Source organism: Lutra lutra, chromosome 15 (assembly GCF_902655055.1).
Source record: "Lutra lutra chromosome 15, mLutLut1.2, whole genome shotgun sequence".
Taxonomy (NCBI): domain Eukaryota; kingdom Metazoa; phylum Chordata; class Mammalia; order Carnivora; family Mustelidae; genus Lutra; species Lutra lutra.
In genome coordinates this window covers 27,381,180-27,397,441 of record NC_062292.1, presented here as the reverse complement: position 1 = coordinate 27,397,441, position 16,262 = coordinate 27,381,180, and the positions used below count along the sequence as shown (strand labels likewise).

The 16,262-nt window shown below is 42.2% G+C and overlaps 1 protein-coding gene across 7 annotated transcripts in view; it reads left to right on the top strand.

Annotated features, from left to right (window-relative positions):
• Positions 1-16,262, top strand: part of RABGAP1L (RAB GTPase activating protein 1 like) — a 763,170-nt gene that overhangs the window by 728,276 nt on the left and 18,632 nt on the right. For 4 of the 7 annotated variants that reach the window (XM_047704248.1, XM_047704249.1, XM_047704254.1 and 1 more), the window contains 2 exons: positions 627-719; positions 11,179-11,289. In XM_047704248.1, the coding sequence (XP_047560204.1) occupies positions 627-719; positions 11,179-11,289 (204 nt within the window). Of the gene's footprint in view, positions 1-626; positions 720-906; positions 1,214-5,273; positions 7,291-11,178; positions 11,290-16,262 lie in introns of those variants that run through there. The other 3 variants (XM_047704250.1, XM_047704258.1, XM_047704256.1) reach the window with 2 other exon arrangements.

The window sequence follows — 16,262 nt, the reverse complement described above, 5'->3', positions numbered from 1 at the left end:
ACTGCTGTCTTTTAAAGATGACACAATTTTGGTAAGAAATAGATGAGTCGTTTAGATGATCTATTATCTCACGCAGCACAGCGATTCTGTTGTTTGTAGGGAGTTTCAGTGACAGCCTGTAGAATCTTCTTTCTCTGGGGTACAGTATACTGACTCTATTTAAAAATATTTTTGTTGCTCAGTTTTTTCCTTTTATAAAATAATTTTTTTTTCAACATGGTGGAACACTATGAATGAATTTTACTGAAAAGTAGTTAGAATTAATAGCACTGTCGATAGATTTACAAGAAACAGTGTGTTGCAGCACAGAAATGGACGTTTATAGTTTCATGGAACATGGCCACTCTTCGTTTGTTTACATACTACTAATGACAGCCACTTGTCTGCAGTGACAACAGAGTGGAGTAGCTGTGACCTAGACAGCGGGGCCCACAGAGCCTACAATAAACCATCTAGGCCTTGTCAGAAAAAGTTTGCAGACCCCAGATCTCAGATCTAGACCTTCCCCGCGACTTTGAGTTGGGTGTGCTCCCTTAGAATGCCGGAGACTTAATTGGCCACCGTATCAGAAAATGTTTTCCCAAATCACGTCCTTATCTAACATGATTCTCTTCTAATCCCTGTAGGTACCAACCAAGAAACTGAAGAAATATGAGAAAGAGTATCAGACAATGCGGGAGAGTCAGCTGCAGCAGGAAGACCCAATGGATAGATACAAGGTAGGGGAGGCATGGGTCACCCATGAGAGCCAAGTGCCTTCTGTACCCCGAAGGAACAGTAGTTGCCAGTTCACCCCCCTTTCCTTCTTGATTGACTCAGACGCTCCCTGACCATGATTAATGTCCAGGTATGTTTTCATTTCAAGAAACTCTTGAGTCGCCAACCATAATATTTCTTTTCTTTCAGTTTGTATATTTGTAGGTAACTCCACCTGTTGCATTTTTACTTGGAATCTTCATAAGAAGCTGAGAGAAAGAGAGGGAAAAAGAAAGAGAGAAAGTGGCTATCGACTACTTTCAAAAATGAGAAAACAAGGAAAGTGGCAAAGGACTGTGTTAGCTGTGCACGGTCACGTCCACAAAGACTTTTAGAAGGTGAACTGTTCCAAGCCTGATACAAGAATGCTTCAGACTTTCCTCTTTCTGTAGTGGCTGTTAAACATACAAACTCATTTGGAAGGAAAAATAAAGCCCACAAAGGTTAATGGAGCACAGTAATGGTGTTTGTTGCAACATTTGTTTCCACAAATCTGAGTGACAGTGACATTTCAGTACAGTTTGCAGTTTCAGAATCAAACCTGATTTCAGTTGAATATCCTAGTTAACTGTAGTATTAAAAAAAAAAATTGGGCCATTCACGGGAATAGATCTCTTCAGTGGTAGTTAGCAACGCTGTTCCCATGATGCAGTGCTGCAGAAACACTGATTCTGAACTTATTTTTTCCAGCTGACATACTATCATCTCCCTTGAACATGTTTTAATTCCTTAGATTCCTACAGATGCCTAACGATTCCCTCTGTCTTCACATCAGTAACCCTGGGATTAGAGAATATTGTATTTTCACACTGAGCACCACCAATGCTAAAATATCCTTCCAGGAAAAGTACTGAGGTGGCATTGTTAATGAAAGCCCCACAGCGGGATGACTGCCGCTCTTGTAACTTGAGTGGCCCTCACGTGGTCAGAGAAGTCACCAGGGGCAGCTGGACTCACAGTACCTCTTCTCTCCTCTGTGGAGCAGAGTGGGGCACGGCAGGAGTATGTGGATTTTGTAGTTGGACCTGAGTTCAAATTTTGCCTTTCCAGGAAAAAAAAAAACAAAAACACAGGATTTGTTAAACACATTGGGGGGGTTAATACCTAGCCCGTTGTTCAGTGTGGGATAGGTATTAAAGGTATTCAGCACTGGGCTAGTTATCATGCTTCTTCCTCATCGGTAAAACATGCATGAGCTTAAACATCTCCTTAAAGGGCTCCTGTGAGGATGAGGGATGTCGTGTGTGAAGCGGCTCGCACAGAGCTGCTGTTCAGTAAATGGTGGTTATTAGCCTTTTGAAGCCTGCTGGCTGCCATGACCCAGGTATTATTACTAGAATAACATCCCCTCGCGTGGATCTGCTCTACCAGTCCCTTGCTTATCTTCTCATTTCTCCCAGGGGTTCCTCCCCAGTAGCCTGACAGCACTATGCCTCTCCCCTTGTTTCTAGAACGGGCCCACGTACTGCTCTGGTAGATACCTATTAACCCGCAGGGCGCTCACAGAGTAAGGTTTGAGGCTCATCTCCACCACCACCAACCCCCTCAATAAAACCCGTTTTAATGTAGCTCCTGTCACATGCTGCTTTAGGAAGACTTGAAGTAGTAATTTAAAAATATTCTTAAGGATCCTAAACGAAGCCCTCCTACTGCTTAGATGATCATTCTAATTTTCTTAGTTGCCATCATTACAAATAAAATCTGGGAAGAGTGCTTTAAAATAGAAGAGAAGGCAACGAAAGACTAAAATCGTACATTTAAAATCAGTCTGGGACTGAACTTGGTACTGTTTTGTAAATCCTTTTCACATCGAAGTAGATACGTGTGAACAGTACAGTGCATATTATTTGTTCAAGAGTACTTCCCACACATAAGACTTTCAGTGTGTTCACATTTTACTGCGGGATCAAAGTAGAATTAAACTTGTTTTGTTTTGAAAACAGATACTCCTTTTAACTTACGCATATCAGATATGCTCTTTTAACTTACGCATATCAGATATGCTCTATAACTATTTCTTTTATCTTACTGTAATAGCTTGTCCATACATCTAGTATTTCTGTACCCTTTTAATAATGTCTAAATATTTACATTGGGAATATACCTAGTAAAGTTACAGTCCTCAAATACATTTATTTTCTTTTTCTTTTTTTTTTCCCCCCAAGATTTTATTTATTTATTTGACAGACAGAGATCACAGGTAGGCAGAGAAGCAGGCAGAGAGAGAGGAAGAAGCAGGCTCCCTGCTGAGCAGAGAGCCCGATGCGGGGCTCGATCCCAAGACCCTGAGATCATGACCTGAGCCGAAGGCAGAGGCTTAACCCTCTGAGCCACCCAGGTGCCCCCTCAAATACATTTTCAAGGTGATAGTTGGCATCATAGTTTCCAACCATCACCAGGCTTGTTCTTTCAGATACTCAATATCTAGTTTAAGAAACTCATTATAATGACCTTAAAGTAAGAAAGTGTTCAAGAAATACCTCTTAGCCTCTTCTAAATTTAATCCTGTCAAGAATAAGATCTGTGTCCCTGGAATGAGCACGTTATAATTCGTAGATCTTGGACTGGGAACCTAGTTGTGCAAATTCTTAAGAATAACTTGAGAAGATCTTTGTGGGCATCAAGTCAGAACTTAGACCAGTTCACTAACAAGCCCTCCTCCCCCGTGAAGGTCTGTACTACTTAAAATGCCATGTCTACCCTGAGCTCACTCGATGGCAAGGGAGTTAGGAAAGTTGCGTCAATTTTTTTTAAAGGCCCAGAAATGTCATACAATAAAACATTCTAAGAGATTTTTCAGTTTGATGCTGTTTCCCTTGGCATAAAAAAAGGCCCCTTGCGTGGAAGCCAGAGGTGGGATGAAAGACCCAGCAATGCAGAGGCAGCCCTGAGCCATCACGTTCTTGCTGTATCTATCCAAGCATGTGTTCTAATTTTATGACAGATACCGACATCTACGTTTTCAAGTGATGTCACTATACTCCCCTGTATCTAACACTTAAATCTCAACCACAAAGAAAGAGATGAATTATGTTGGTAAATTTTAGAACCCTAAACACAAAAACATTCTGGAACAAGACAGTGGTGATGGTTGCACAATGTTGTGAATGTACTAAAACCACTGAATTGTACATTTTAAAAAAGGTGAAATTCATAACATGTGAGTTCTATCTCAAAAAAAAAAAGATCCAAGCAAAATGTTTCAAGGGGAATGGCATCCAACCTACCATCTTCTTTTCATAAATTCCAGGTCATGCAAGAGAAGCCTGTGCAGAAGCCGTACTTGTGGGAGGGAGACCTTCTGTCAGATTTAGAGCTCATTAATGATTATAAATCCTGTGTGTATTCATATTTATAGGGGAAAGGCCAATGTAGGTGGGTGATACATTCATTTTCATGTATAAATATGGATGCACACAAACATAGAACTGTATAAATTTGTGTACACACCAGGCTACCTGGTCTTGGCTTCAGTTTGCATTTGAAAATCAGGTCTGTAATGGCTTCCTACAGGATTTGGTGTGCTCTTTCTGCCGATCTTCTTGACTCCGTTTCAAGACGCAAAAAGGAAACTTTATTGGAAGAGGAATATAGAACATTTATTCTAAGTCTCTTCTTAAGTTTGACCTGGCCAGATTGGTGTGGTAGTTTTTATCTACTTGAAACTTCGGTTTGTAAATTAATTAATCTGAAATGAAGGGAAACACAGGATAAAGGACTTGTCTCTAGAAATCCATCATGTATATTTCCATTTTCATACAAGCCCCCAGAAAACACACATTTAGGAATACATGTAGCTGTTTTAGTATATTTTAAAAATTAGTAGTCAATCCCCTAATAAGTAGTTACCAGCCTCAGAAATTGTAATACTGTTTTCTGTTTTAAGGAGTTGAGTTGTCTCCATTTAGGGAAAGATAGTTTTCTACTAATGTCATCTGTTGACAGCACCTTTTAGAGAACTGCAGCCTTCCTCTACCTCTGGAAGATGGTATGCTTTTCTTATTTAATTAAGTACTTCCACAGATGTGAGGTAAACCTTCGAAAGCACAGCTAATTAATTAATTCAGTGAGTCTTCCAAAGCGTAATGAAGATTATGTTATTACCTGTTCTAGATGGGCAAATCCTAGAAAGAATCGGGAATGCTTAAACTCTCTTGAGTTCAGGACACAGATAGTATTACGCATCATTTCTAATTCAGGTATCTTATCTACATTTAGTATAATTAAATTTAGAATGTTTAATTTCTTTGGTGAGGTTAGAAGTAGTAATTCTCTTATCGAAGTGTAATTCAAACAGGAAGAGAGTAATTCCTCTAAGTTTGCAAAAAGTTCGTCTTACACATACTAATTTTTGTAGAGCAGTTATCCCTGTATGTAATTTAAAATTAAGCTATTTAATTATACTGGGCAAAAATAATACAAAATATTTGAAGTAAAGCTTAATTGGACTTACATTATTTGCCATTCTTCTATAGCTAATGAAGTAACTTAGACCAGATATCACATTTTGTTTTTAAATTGCCAAGTGAAAGAAGTTTAAATTTTGCCAAATTACCTGGGGATGGGGGAAGGAAGGCTTCCCCTTCTTACTCTGTGGGGCCTTTCCTTCCTCAGGAAGTCAAAATAAGTGAATCTATCTTTGAAAACTCTTTTCTACCAATGAAAATAAATTTACATATTTTAAATTTTCCTCATTACAGAAACTGTCATTGGTTTTTGGAAATATTTACATTTATGAAATAATATGCTTTTAATGAATACTGAGAGTCAAGAGCATGGTTTCTATCTGCCTGTGATAACGTTGTGATAGACCTCAGAAGGCCACCACTCTTGTTGATCGTGGATAATCCAGTGAACTCTGTTGTAAGATGGTGGAAGTTGCAAGCTAAGCCCTATTGAGGATTCTTGAGCAAATTACTAAGAAGGAGCAGGTGGCTTCTGATGATACCTGTTCACTGAGTTTTAACACTTGAGAGAGGTTTGAATGTTACACATATTAAGAATATTCTAAGTATGTTTATTGATCTTCAGAATTAATTCTCCAAAACTTTTATTCAATTTTTAGTGATTTTATTTTAAGTTTTAGTAAATTTTGCTTCCTGTGTAAGTAGCATTACTGAGAAAATTATGTCACACTGACATGTTTTGACATCCTCTGTAACCCATTTGCTTTTTTAAAAATTTGATTTGTATGCTAGAGCAGGGTATCTGCAAATATGGCATGAGGGACAAATGGGCCCACTGCCTGTTTTTGTAAATAAAGTTTTATTGGAACGCAGCCACACCCATTGTTTCCTTATCACCTGTCTAGGACTGCTTTTGCACAACAGTGGCAGAGTTTGAGTAATCTCAACAAAGATCATAAGGCCTGCAAAGCCTAAAATACTTTGTGTCTGGCCATTTACATCTAAAGCTTGTTGACCCCAGTGCTAGGAAATAACCAAAGACTGTTTTTTAAATGCTAGGAGAACCGTAGTCTGGTTTGCCAACTGCCAGTTACTTATTACCAAGATTTTGTTTTTAGTTTGACATTTCAATTTTTTGAAATTTCTACCAGAAAGATAAAACCGGATACACTGGGCAAAGGAAGAGCATAAAATGATTTCAAGTATCCAGATTTTCTCTCTCAAATCTTCATTTGCAGACAATGTAGACATTTAAACATTTAATCTGTAGGCATTTGCCTTTGAATGCCAAAAAGCTGTTTGCGAAAATCTGATGATGCTAATTATCAACTCTTGAAAGAATTATCCAAACGAAAACATGGGAGAGTTGAGTGTGTTTTTGCTAATAAAATTGCACTGGGTCTTTTAGGAAAACATTTTCTCCTGACCCTTAAATGTCTTTAAAACCATGGGCCAAGAATTCATTTATAGTAGCAGATGACACACCCAAAATACTGAGCTAGGGTTTACGAAGCTGCCTCATTTCCCATCATTTTTTCCTGTAAGCCTTCGTTTATTTTCTTCTGAATGCCGGTTCCCGTTGCTCCGGTCTCTCATCACGGAATAAATGACGTTCACCATCCCTTGTGCTGCTTCACCCACATTCCAGCCCTCAGACTCACAGGACAGCTGGAAGCATTCCCCTGCCCAGCAATGTCAGTCTGTTGCCTGAAAATGAACTATTTTGCAACGTTTCCGACCTTGTCATAGGAGGAAGTTCCTTCCACCCGGCCGGAATAACACAGTGTAAACAACTCACACCCAAGTTGCCCATAGTCCCGCAGACAGCATTTTCCAGCCATCACACGGACTGCGAAGTCAGGGTGCAGGGGAGGAGTTTGAATCTTAGTCTGGCTGGGTTGAGACTTGCCCACTGGCTGCCTCAAGTGTACTTTCTTCCAACGAATGTTTGCAGACAGAGAACTTAGAGTAAATGACAGCGTTAACAAGTGTCTGCTTCTGTTATTGCCATTTCCATAACTGTATTAGTAGGTGTGCAATTTCATTGGATATTCTGTTTTTTTTTTTTTTTCACTTGTCTTTTGTACCTATGATTGAAAACGGTAGTTGGTCTATGACTTTTGAGGAGGTAAGTTATTTATCTGTGTATGTCTGTGATGCCGGCGTCTGTCTGTCTGTGCAAAATGCAGTATCCTCCTCCCCAAAGTTACTAACCAAACTCTTCGTGGCAGCCGTGCAGCTCTTATGCGGGGGGGGGGCGGGGGGGGCAGGGAACTAAGGAGGCAAGTTGTCGTCTGCTTTTTGCTGGGATGGTGTCAGATGTTGGAGGATGGAGGATGGGCCGGACAGGGCAGTGTGCGTTTCCAGGGTTATGGAAGCGGGGTCTCCTGCCGTCTCTCCGGAGAGGAGCGGGAAGCCGGCTGCCTGTGGTGTTGACAGGCTCAGAGCAGCTGGGCACATCTGCTTCTGTGCACACCGTGGCACGCAGCTGCCTCTGCATGGACAGGCTGCCGGGCTGACCCCCAGGCGCACTCGGGCAGGCAGCCCTTGCTGACCTTTAAGAATGAACGAAGCCCATCCACATGGAACCTTCTTCTTCGTTCTAGTGTAAAGCTTTTTCTTGCATCAGTCAGTTCCAGGGAGGGGCGGGGGAGCAGTGTGGGCTCCTTGGGAGGGGCTGGAAAAGACCACCCAGTAAGACACCTCACTTGAACCCTTGGCGAGTGTGGGCAGGTTCATTGGCAGGAACCCCCGCCCCGGTGGGTGGCGGTGCCTTGCCCGCCCGCTCAGGGGCTGGGAGAACTGCTGAGGACGCCTCCTGCCCCAGGTTCAGACTTTGGAGGACGATACTGCATTTTCGGCCCCACAGCTTGCTTGCCCACATGTCTGTGAGTGCAAAGCAGGAGTCCCCTCGCCCTGCTGCTTGCTGTGTACACACCCAACCGAAGCTTTTTGCTAAAGCCAAGCCGGTAGGGGCGCCCCTGAGGCCATTTAGCTTTTTAGGGACGCTTAGACACTCACGGTTTCTCCCAGATCTTCCCCTGTCTCCCCTCTCCCCCCTTGGCCGCAGGTCCATAGGGAAGGGTTCTAGTTGCAACAGGCGTGGTGATGGCATGTGTCCATCAGCACTAAGCTGAGCTCCCCCTCTTCCTTAGGTAATGTCACCCACCAAGGGTTGGTCTCCGATCAGGAGAGAAGGAGCCGCCTGGTGCCATCTATAACATACTTGCAACGAAGCACTTTTGCATGTGTGACTTTGCGTGCGGGTTATCTTAACTCCCTTGTAAGCCTGTGTCACTGTCACCTGAAAAACCTGAGCTGCAACATTGTCACTTGGGTGAAATGACTGTAACGTCAGCAAACATTGAGGGGACTCTGCATCTTGAAGTCATGCAAGTACAGTTGTGAGGAGGACTCAGACCCTGACTCAGGAGTAGGGCCTGGAGTCCTGTCACCAGGGGATCTCGGGAAGGGACTCCTGGAGGTGAGAACAATCGCTTCCCTGCTCAGCAGCCACCTGGGTGCGCTGTGTCCTGACGAAATGGTGCTGGGCATCGCTGCTCCTTCCTGGTGAGGAGGAAGTGGATGGGAAAAGTTTCTGGAACTTTTCCTTTTTTTTCTTTTTTTTTTTTTTTTTTTTGGTAATTCTGAGTTTTCAACAAGTAGGCAAGTTGTTTCCACAAAAAGGAGTAATATTTAGATGTACCAGAGCAAAAGACTAAGTCTTGTGCCCCTGCTAGAATTTGGATTGCTTCAGCAAAGATGGAAAGATTTCGCCGTGAAGGCCCTGGCTGCTTTTCTGCATGTATTTTCATGACAACTTTTATGCTACTTCTGTGGGAGGTTAGGACCTCTGTGGAGGTTAGGACTTCTGTAGAGGAGGGGACAGACAGAACTGGATCAGTGCGATGTGCCCCTACAAATATGTACATGGTCTTTTCAGGAATATCTTGGGAAAGGATTCCTGGCAAGGCCATACTTTTAGATGGGTTACATCGTATTTTGGTTAAAAACGAAGATCCAGTTTGGTTTCAGGTACAATATGAGCTTCTAACAGGAGTGAACTTGAAAAAAATTCTCATTCTGATTCTGAGTGGTTTTTAATTTTTTTAGATAACATTCTAAACCCATGTATTCTGTATTCATTGTTGAAAACTTAGAAGCATTTTTTAAATGTTTTTTTTTTAAGATTTTATTTATTTATTTGACAGAGATCACAAGTAGGCAGAGAAGCAGGCAGAGAGAGAAAGGAAAGCAGGCTCCCTGCTGAGCAGAGAGCCTGATGTGGGGCTCAATCCCAGGACCCTGAGATCATGACATGAGCCGAAGGCAGAGGCTTAACCCACTGAGCCACCCAGGCGCCCCTTAGAAGCATTTTTAAAGCACAAAGACAACAATAAAATTAATCCAGCACCTACAATTAATGTTATTTATGTTGTTACAAAAACGAGACTTTCTAATTCCTTGTCTTTTTTTTTTTTTTTCCTATGAGGTGGCTTAAGCATATCTTTGATCATTACATATTTTTCACTTATATTTTAACACTGCATGGAATTCTATCATGAATTTACTTAAAAGCATTTAAGAGATTTGGGACTGTTTTTATCTTCTTCAGTAGATTTCTTTTTCAGAAACCCAGTCTTTGTCTTCTAAAAGAGAAGACAGAAATTGACTCTGTTGGGCGGTTCTAGTCAAAGCACAGGTTCATCTCTCAGCTTCTCTGCTGGCCCCATTGGGGGATTCTCCACCCTATGAAAGCCTTAGTCTCTGCCCTTACCACTGGTCTCTTAGCCCTTCTTTAAGAAACAAAAAGAAAAAAGAAATGGGGCTTTCTTTTTTCCATATAACCAATCCCAGGTTGTTCTGTAGAAGGTAAATGTCCTTTCGCCCCTTGTGACACAATGACACACTCTCTTCCTGGGCATAGATTTGTCTTCTGGTCATGCACCACTGCTCTGAGTTTCTGCTATCCTTGCAGAAAACACTGTTAGGAGTATAAATCTGAAAAACAGGAAGATCTCATCACATTGAAGTCTTTCCTGTCAGCTCTCTTTGAATCTCCTATAACTGTTAACAGTAGCAAAAAAAAAAAGTGCTTTTGATACTTTGGAATGAAAGACAGTGGCTTGCTCTTCTGAAAATAGATGGCGTGTGTCCACGGTTCATAAAGTTTAGTTCAGGGGAGACCTTCCTCCTTCCTTCGTAAGAATGTGACTTGGCTCTTTTCATCATAGGACTTTGTTTCAGATTTTTTCCTGGAAGCTCAAGAGGGAAAAAAGCAGCTCGGTAATTTCTTTTACCAAGAGTCTTTTGAAGTTTAAAGTTGAGAAGTTTTTCAAAGCACTCCTACAAACATTTAGAGCCATTGTCGTAAGGACTCTCACTCTTACTGGTACAAACATCGGTGTTCAGAGAAGTATTTCTACACAGTATTCTACACTGTATTTCTACACCAAGGATGAAATGTCAGTTGATAGCAAAAGTCCGGAACCCATGTTTCTTCATTTAGTGCTCATAATTGAATATATTCAATTAACGTGAACTGTGATACTGGGAAAACAATGTGCAGAAACGTCTAGTGGTTTCCCCGCATTTGACACCACCTGCGTCGTGCAGTTTCCCTTGAGGTTAAGGTCGGATTATTGTGCATGTTTCAAACAGAGGCTGGCCAGTGTCTGTGTTCTGGGTCTGTATGAAAGGTCACAGGATTGGGGAGGTGTTAGAAATTCTGCCTTTTGTGGCACTTTTTAAATAATGCAGCCTTTACCATGCAGCCTGTCAGGGACAGTTGTAACCGTCACCAGGTAGACCGCCGCACCTGCACCGCTGGCTTAACTCACTGTTGTTTCTTGGACAGCAATCCTGCCTTCCTGTGCCGCTCGCGCCTCCTCCTTCTTACACCTTCCAAAGTTCACTCTGTTGTCGTTGCCTGTTTTCCCTCGCCAGTCCCGTTCGTTTCTGCTAGTGTGACTCATCGCTAATGCCCCTCCCTCTGGCTGTTGCTCTTTTCCTGCAGAGGGAGAACCGGAGACTACAGGAGGCCAGCATGAGGCTGGAACAGGAGAACGACGACCTTGCCCACGAACTCGTCACCAGCAAGATTGCTCTGCGAAATGACTTGGATCAGGTAAACCTGTTGTTTGCTGGGTTGAAGTCCAACCGTGACAACCTCCTCAAGGTTGAGGATCGAGCTGCTCTCCCTGCGGTCCCGCCGGGGCTCACTCTGTACCCGATGCTGAGTTGGCTGCTGGTTGGCTGAATGTACAGGCCAAGAGGTGGGAGGGGACAGCCTGAGCTAATTGGAGAGGGTGGAAGACATGAGCCTTTGAGAAGGGTTGGGGTCCTCTCCAAACAGCATGTGCTATGCTGTTTTCTTTATAACTCTAAACTTCTGTGGTGTCTCTTCTCTTCATCTGTACTTTTCCTAAGCCGAGGGCTGCCAGTATAATTACCTGGGAATATCAGTCACCAAGACTATACCAGTGCCACGCCAGCATTGGAAGGCACTTTTCTTTTTGTTCCAAGAAGAGTTCTCATCTCCAATGAACGTGAGGACTTTATAAGAAGTATGTACATGAAGATATGGGTATTAGTGGAGAGACACGCTCTCTGATGGCTGAGGGCCAAGATGCTAGGTGTGAATCCCTGCATCGCCGTCTACTCCCCACACGACCCTGCGCGGTTCTTAACCTGCCTGTAGGTAAAATAAGGTGAAGCATGTCGACACCATGTGTTCCATACATGGTAGCTGTTGCTAGGAGGACCTGAAATTGTTCAACTTGCCTGGTTCTTTCCAGCAGTATTTGACAGCTTTAGGACTTCTTGTTTTCTGTCCCTGGTGTTTTAAAAGATACTTGGCAATATGGAAGGAGTCTTGGGCGGGTTTAAAATTATCTCTCTTTTCTGACTTCAGAAGTGACTGTTCCCCACCAATGGTGTCAGGGTCAGAAAGACTGAGACTTAACACTGTTGAATCTGTTAAAAAAAAAAAAAAATTACCTGTACGCTGACTGCTCATTGACAATATTTCAAACACAATATCCAGTAATAGAAATATGATTAAATGTTTGGAGAAATTTTTTAAATGCTGAAAAATGGTCCCTGGTACTACTCCTTTCCCCCCCATATATACGGCTGGTTTTGCATCTCAGAAGTTTCAATCACAGTAAGATAGGGATTAGACGACTATTAAGGAAAATAGTGCTAAAGGAGGAAAAGGGGCAGCCGAAGGAATTCACAGTAAATAAAGTTTGAAATTAAGACAGAAACTGCTTTGTGGGACACAGGATGTGGAAGGTCAAAAAGCAGCCTGGTTGGGGGTCTGGAGGTCGGGGTGTGACCTTTTTCCCCACGAAACCATTCAGCTGGGCTGTTCGGAAGTTATTAGAGGGGGTGGGAGAGACGTGTGACTAGGAGAGAGCCAAAGAAGACGGAGGGCGTCCAGTCCATCAGGACCAGGACCAGTCTGACCTTAGCTGGTACATTTTTGTGTTAATGACACTACGCTGGTGAGTCAGTACTGTAATGAGATTCCTGTTTTCATACAGGCTCCCCCAACGGCCTCACATTTGATTCTGTTCTTTCAAATCTTTTATCCATTAATAGTTTTCTGAAGATGGATAACTAAATGAGAAAGAGTTTTAAGCAGGGGGACTCCGTGGAGATGCGGTGAAATTCATTAGAGAGAGAGTCGTAGGTTGAAAGTTGTGCAGGAAGTGTATTTGGTGTTATCTATCAGGCCTTTTAAAAGGATTAAAAAGTAATGAGATGAGATGTCTACTGACCACCTACAACACACCAAGGACTATATTCAGCAATTCTGTAACCGTTCTCTCATTTAATCTTGCTAATGACTCCGCCAAGCAGGTGTTTTTTTAATCTTACATTTAATAAATGAGGAAAATGGCATATAGATTCTGACTCGGAAAGCTCTTCTAACAAAAATAGAAATCTGGTCGGCGGGATGTGTACAAGATGGTTTACTACTGTGTCACTCAGAAAAATAAAAAGTAGAAAGAATGTGTAGGTCCAATAGAAGGGGAGAATGAAAGCAAATGTCTTTTGGGAATTGTTTTTTAAAAACAATGGGAAGATAATGTTATGACATTGTAAAACCTATAAATTTCTCTGTATATAATGCTTGCATCTAAATTGCAAGGAGTGTGGCTGGCAGAGGGCCATTGTGTTAGGAAAGAAGCTAAAAAATACCTCAAAAGGAGAAAAGCCTACGAGGAAATCCATCAGAATACTAGTTCTAGATACTCTGGGTGATGAGAGTCAATCTAACTTAAATTCATCTTTTGCATTTGTTTTCAGTTATTTTATCTTTTATAAGAAGACCTTAAATTCTTAACAACCCTTGGGTTAGTAATAATATGCATTATACCTTATTAATAATTAGAAAAATAATATATTATTTTAAAAGATGTTACACCACCAAGAAAGTCCATCTTGTGGATCAGCCTGGAAAGACTGCTGCATGCATAGTCCCAAAATAACTGACTATTGGGTATCTGGGTAGATAGCTTGTGTAGATTCTAGTCCCTAAAGAAAAGATTCTTCATTCTTTCATTTTTTCCTCTTTCTCTTAATTTCCTTCCTTTATACCTCTTCTTTTAAAAGAGTAAGGAAGACCTGGCCCTTGCCTTTTGAAGCTTGTTATCTAGGTAAAAGGATAAAAATTGCTATTTCATGCACATCTCCAAACATCTGATTCTGCAGTTTCTGCCTGAGCAGGGCTTACTTCCCTGTCCAACAGCTGTCCATGCCCTTTTGGTGTCTTGTCCCCCAGCCAGGCCGGAAGGGCACCCACCGCCTAGGGAAAGTGCTGGCTCTGCCCACCTCCACCCTGTTCACCCCCTACTTTTCCGTTGCCACTTTTCTCAAAATCACATCTCTTCATTAAAATAGCCAGACTTGGACAAACATAAAACAAACATGAAAGCAGCTTGTATTCAAGATAATATGTAAATAAACAAGCACTAATTAGGTAATTAGGTATTCTTTAAGAACAAATTATCCCCTACCCTTGTCCCTTTAGTGCTGGCTTTGGGCTTCCTGGGCACCAAAGCCTCTTAAGTTTTCTCTTTGAAACAGCCTTCTGTTTTGACAACTTGCCCTCCTTCAGACTCTGAGAATAAGGACTTCTCCCCTTGATTAACAATGTAAAAAGATACAACATCTCCATTTCGGTTTCTGTAGGGAGCTGCCTTCAGCCCTTCCTGTCCTTTCTTGTTCGCAAGGAACAAACAGAAGAGACACGGCTCCTCCTCGTCCTTCCAACCAGAGCAAGTTCTGTGTTAGAGCAGGGGCTCCATGTGATGAGTGGTAAAGTCTTTTGTTTTGTTTTAAATTGAACAACTGGCTTGACCAGTTTTTTGGTTTTTTTGTTTGTTTGTTTGTTTGTTTGTTTTGAGGTTTTATTTATTTATTAGACAAGAGGGTTAGAGCCAGAGGGCATAGAGGTAATGGCAGAGGAAGAAGCATGCTCTGCACCAAGCTGGGAGCGCGATGCGGGGCTGGATCCCAGGACCCTGGGGTCATGACCTGAGCCAAACGCAGCCAGACACTCAGCCATCTGAGCCATCCAGGCGCCCCTGGCTTGACTAGTGATTTGAAAAATCATTTCTGAGAGAGCCTCATCCCTGATGTGAGCGCTGAACCTTTCGATCAGGTTATCCGTTAACTGATGATGAAATCACAAATGGCAGTGCTTTTTCCTCTCCTGTGTATGTCGTATGAACCTCAGGTAGCACTTAGAAGTCTCCACATCGATAAGGCATTTAAGGGAGGATCTGGGTGGCTCAATTGGTTAAGCATCTGTCTTTGGCTTGGGTCTTGATCCTGGGGTCTTGGGATCGAGTCCCACATGGGACTCTGTGCTTGTCAGGGAGTTCGCTTCTCCTTCTGCCTGCCATTCTGCCTGCTTATGCTGTCTCTCTTGCTCTCCCTGTCAAATAAAATCTTTTAAAAAACAAAATAAGACATTATAAGATGTTGGTAAGTGCTGAGACGCCTGGGTGGCTCAGTCCGCTGGGCGGCCGACTCTTGATTTTGGCTCAGGTCATGATGTCGAGGTCCTGAGACTGAGCCCCACATTGGGCTCCATGCTCAGTGGGGAGTCTGCGTCAGATTCTCTTTCTCCCTCTGCCCCTCCCCCTGCTTTCTCTTTGTCTCTCTCAAATAAATGAATAAATCTTAAAAAAGAATGTTAGTAAGTGATTAGAATTAATAATGACAGTGATCTTAACAAATTATGGTGAAGATTTTATAGTTTGAATTCAAAGAATATGAGTATCTATCTGTTCAGTATAACATCCCTAGAGATTCATTTAACATGAAAGATGATTTCTAATTAAATGAGGCCTAGAAGGTTGTCCAAAGACCCAGAAGACTGTTCCTAGGAGAACCAAGTTTTTTCAGATGTGATCCTATCTTGATGAGCTGTAGAATCATTCTGACTTCACTGTTTAACATAGAGGAAAGACTCTGGAGGAAGCTTCTGGAAAATTCTGATGCTCCTCCCACATGGGACCCCCAGCAATTTCTGCAGATGTCGGAAACACTCCTTTAGTGTTCCAAAACTATAAAATAGAATGTCTAGGTATGATGCACAATTTAAGAAGCTTAAATGTCCTGATAGCAGAAATTTACAAAAAGCTAAAAATTTGGGGTGAATCTCTTTAAGAAGCCAGACTTAGAAAACATTCACTTCAGAGTGTCATGAAGAGGAAAGACTCTTCTCTTCACAAACTGGAAAATGCGGGGGGCTACTGGAGAGGACGTTAAATTGCACTCTTCTTTATCAGGAGGGCTGTTACTTACATAAGTCTGAGGTAGAACTTGAACCTGTGGGCTGAAGTTGTGGGGACCTAGATTTGGTTCGATTTTTAAGAACAGTGAAGTGATCTGTGTTGCTGTTCTTGATTCTCTGCTCTCTGACCCTCCCTCAGAGAGTCTGGGGAGGTGCTCCCTGCTCTGACTGCAGTCATCTGACTGGCTCTCAAATTGGCTGTTTCGAGTGTCTGTAATCTGCACCAGATATCATATACAGTTTATGAAAACATAACTTGCACGGATATCTTGCCCACCTCTAGTTTC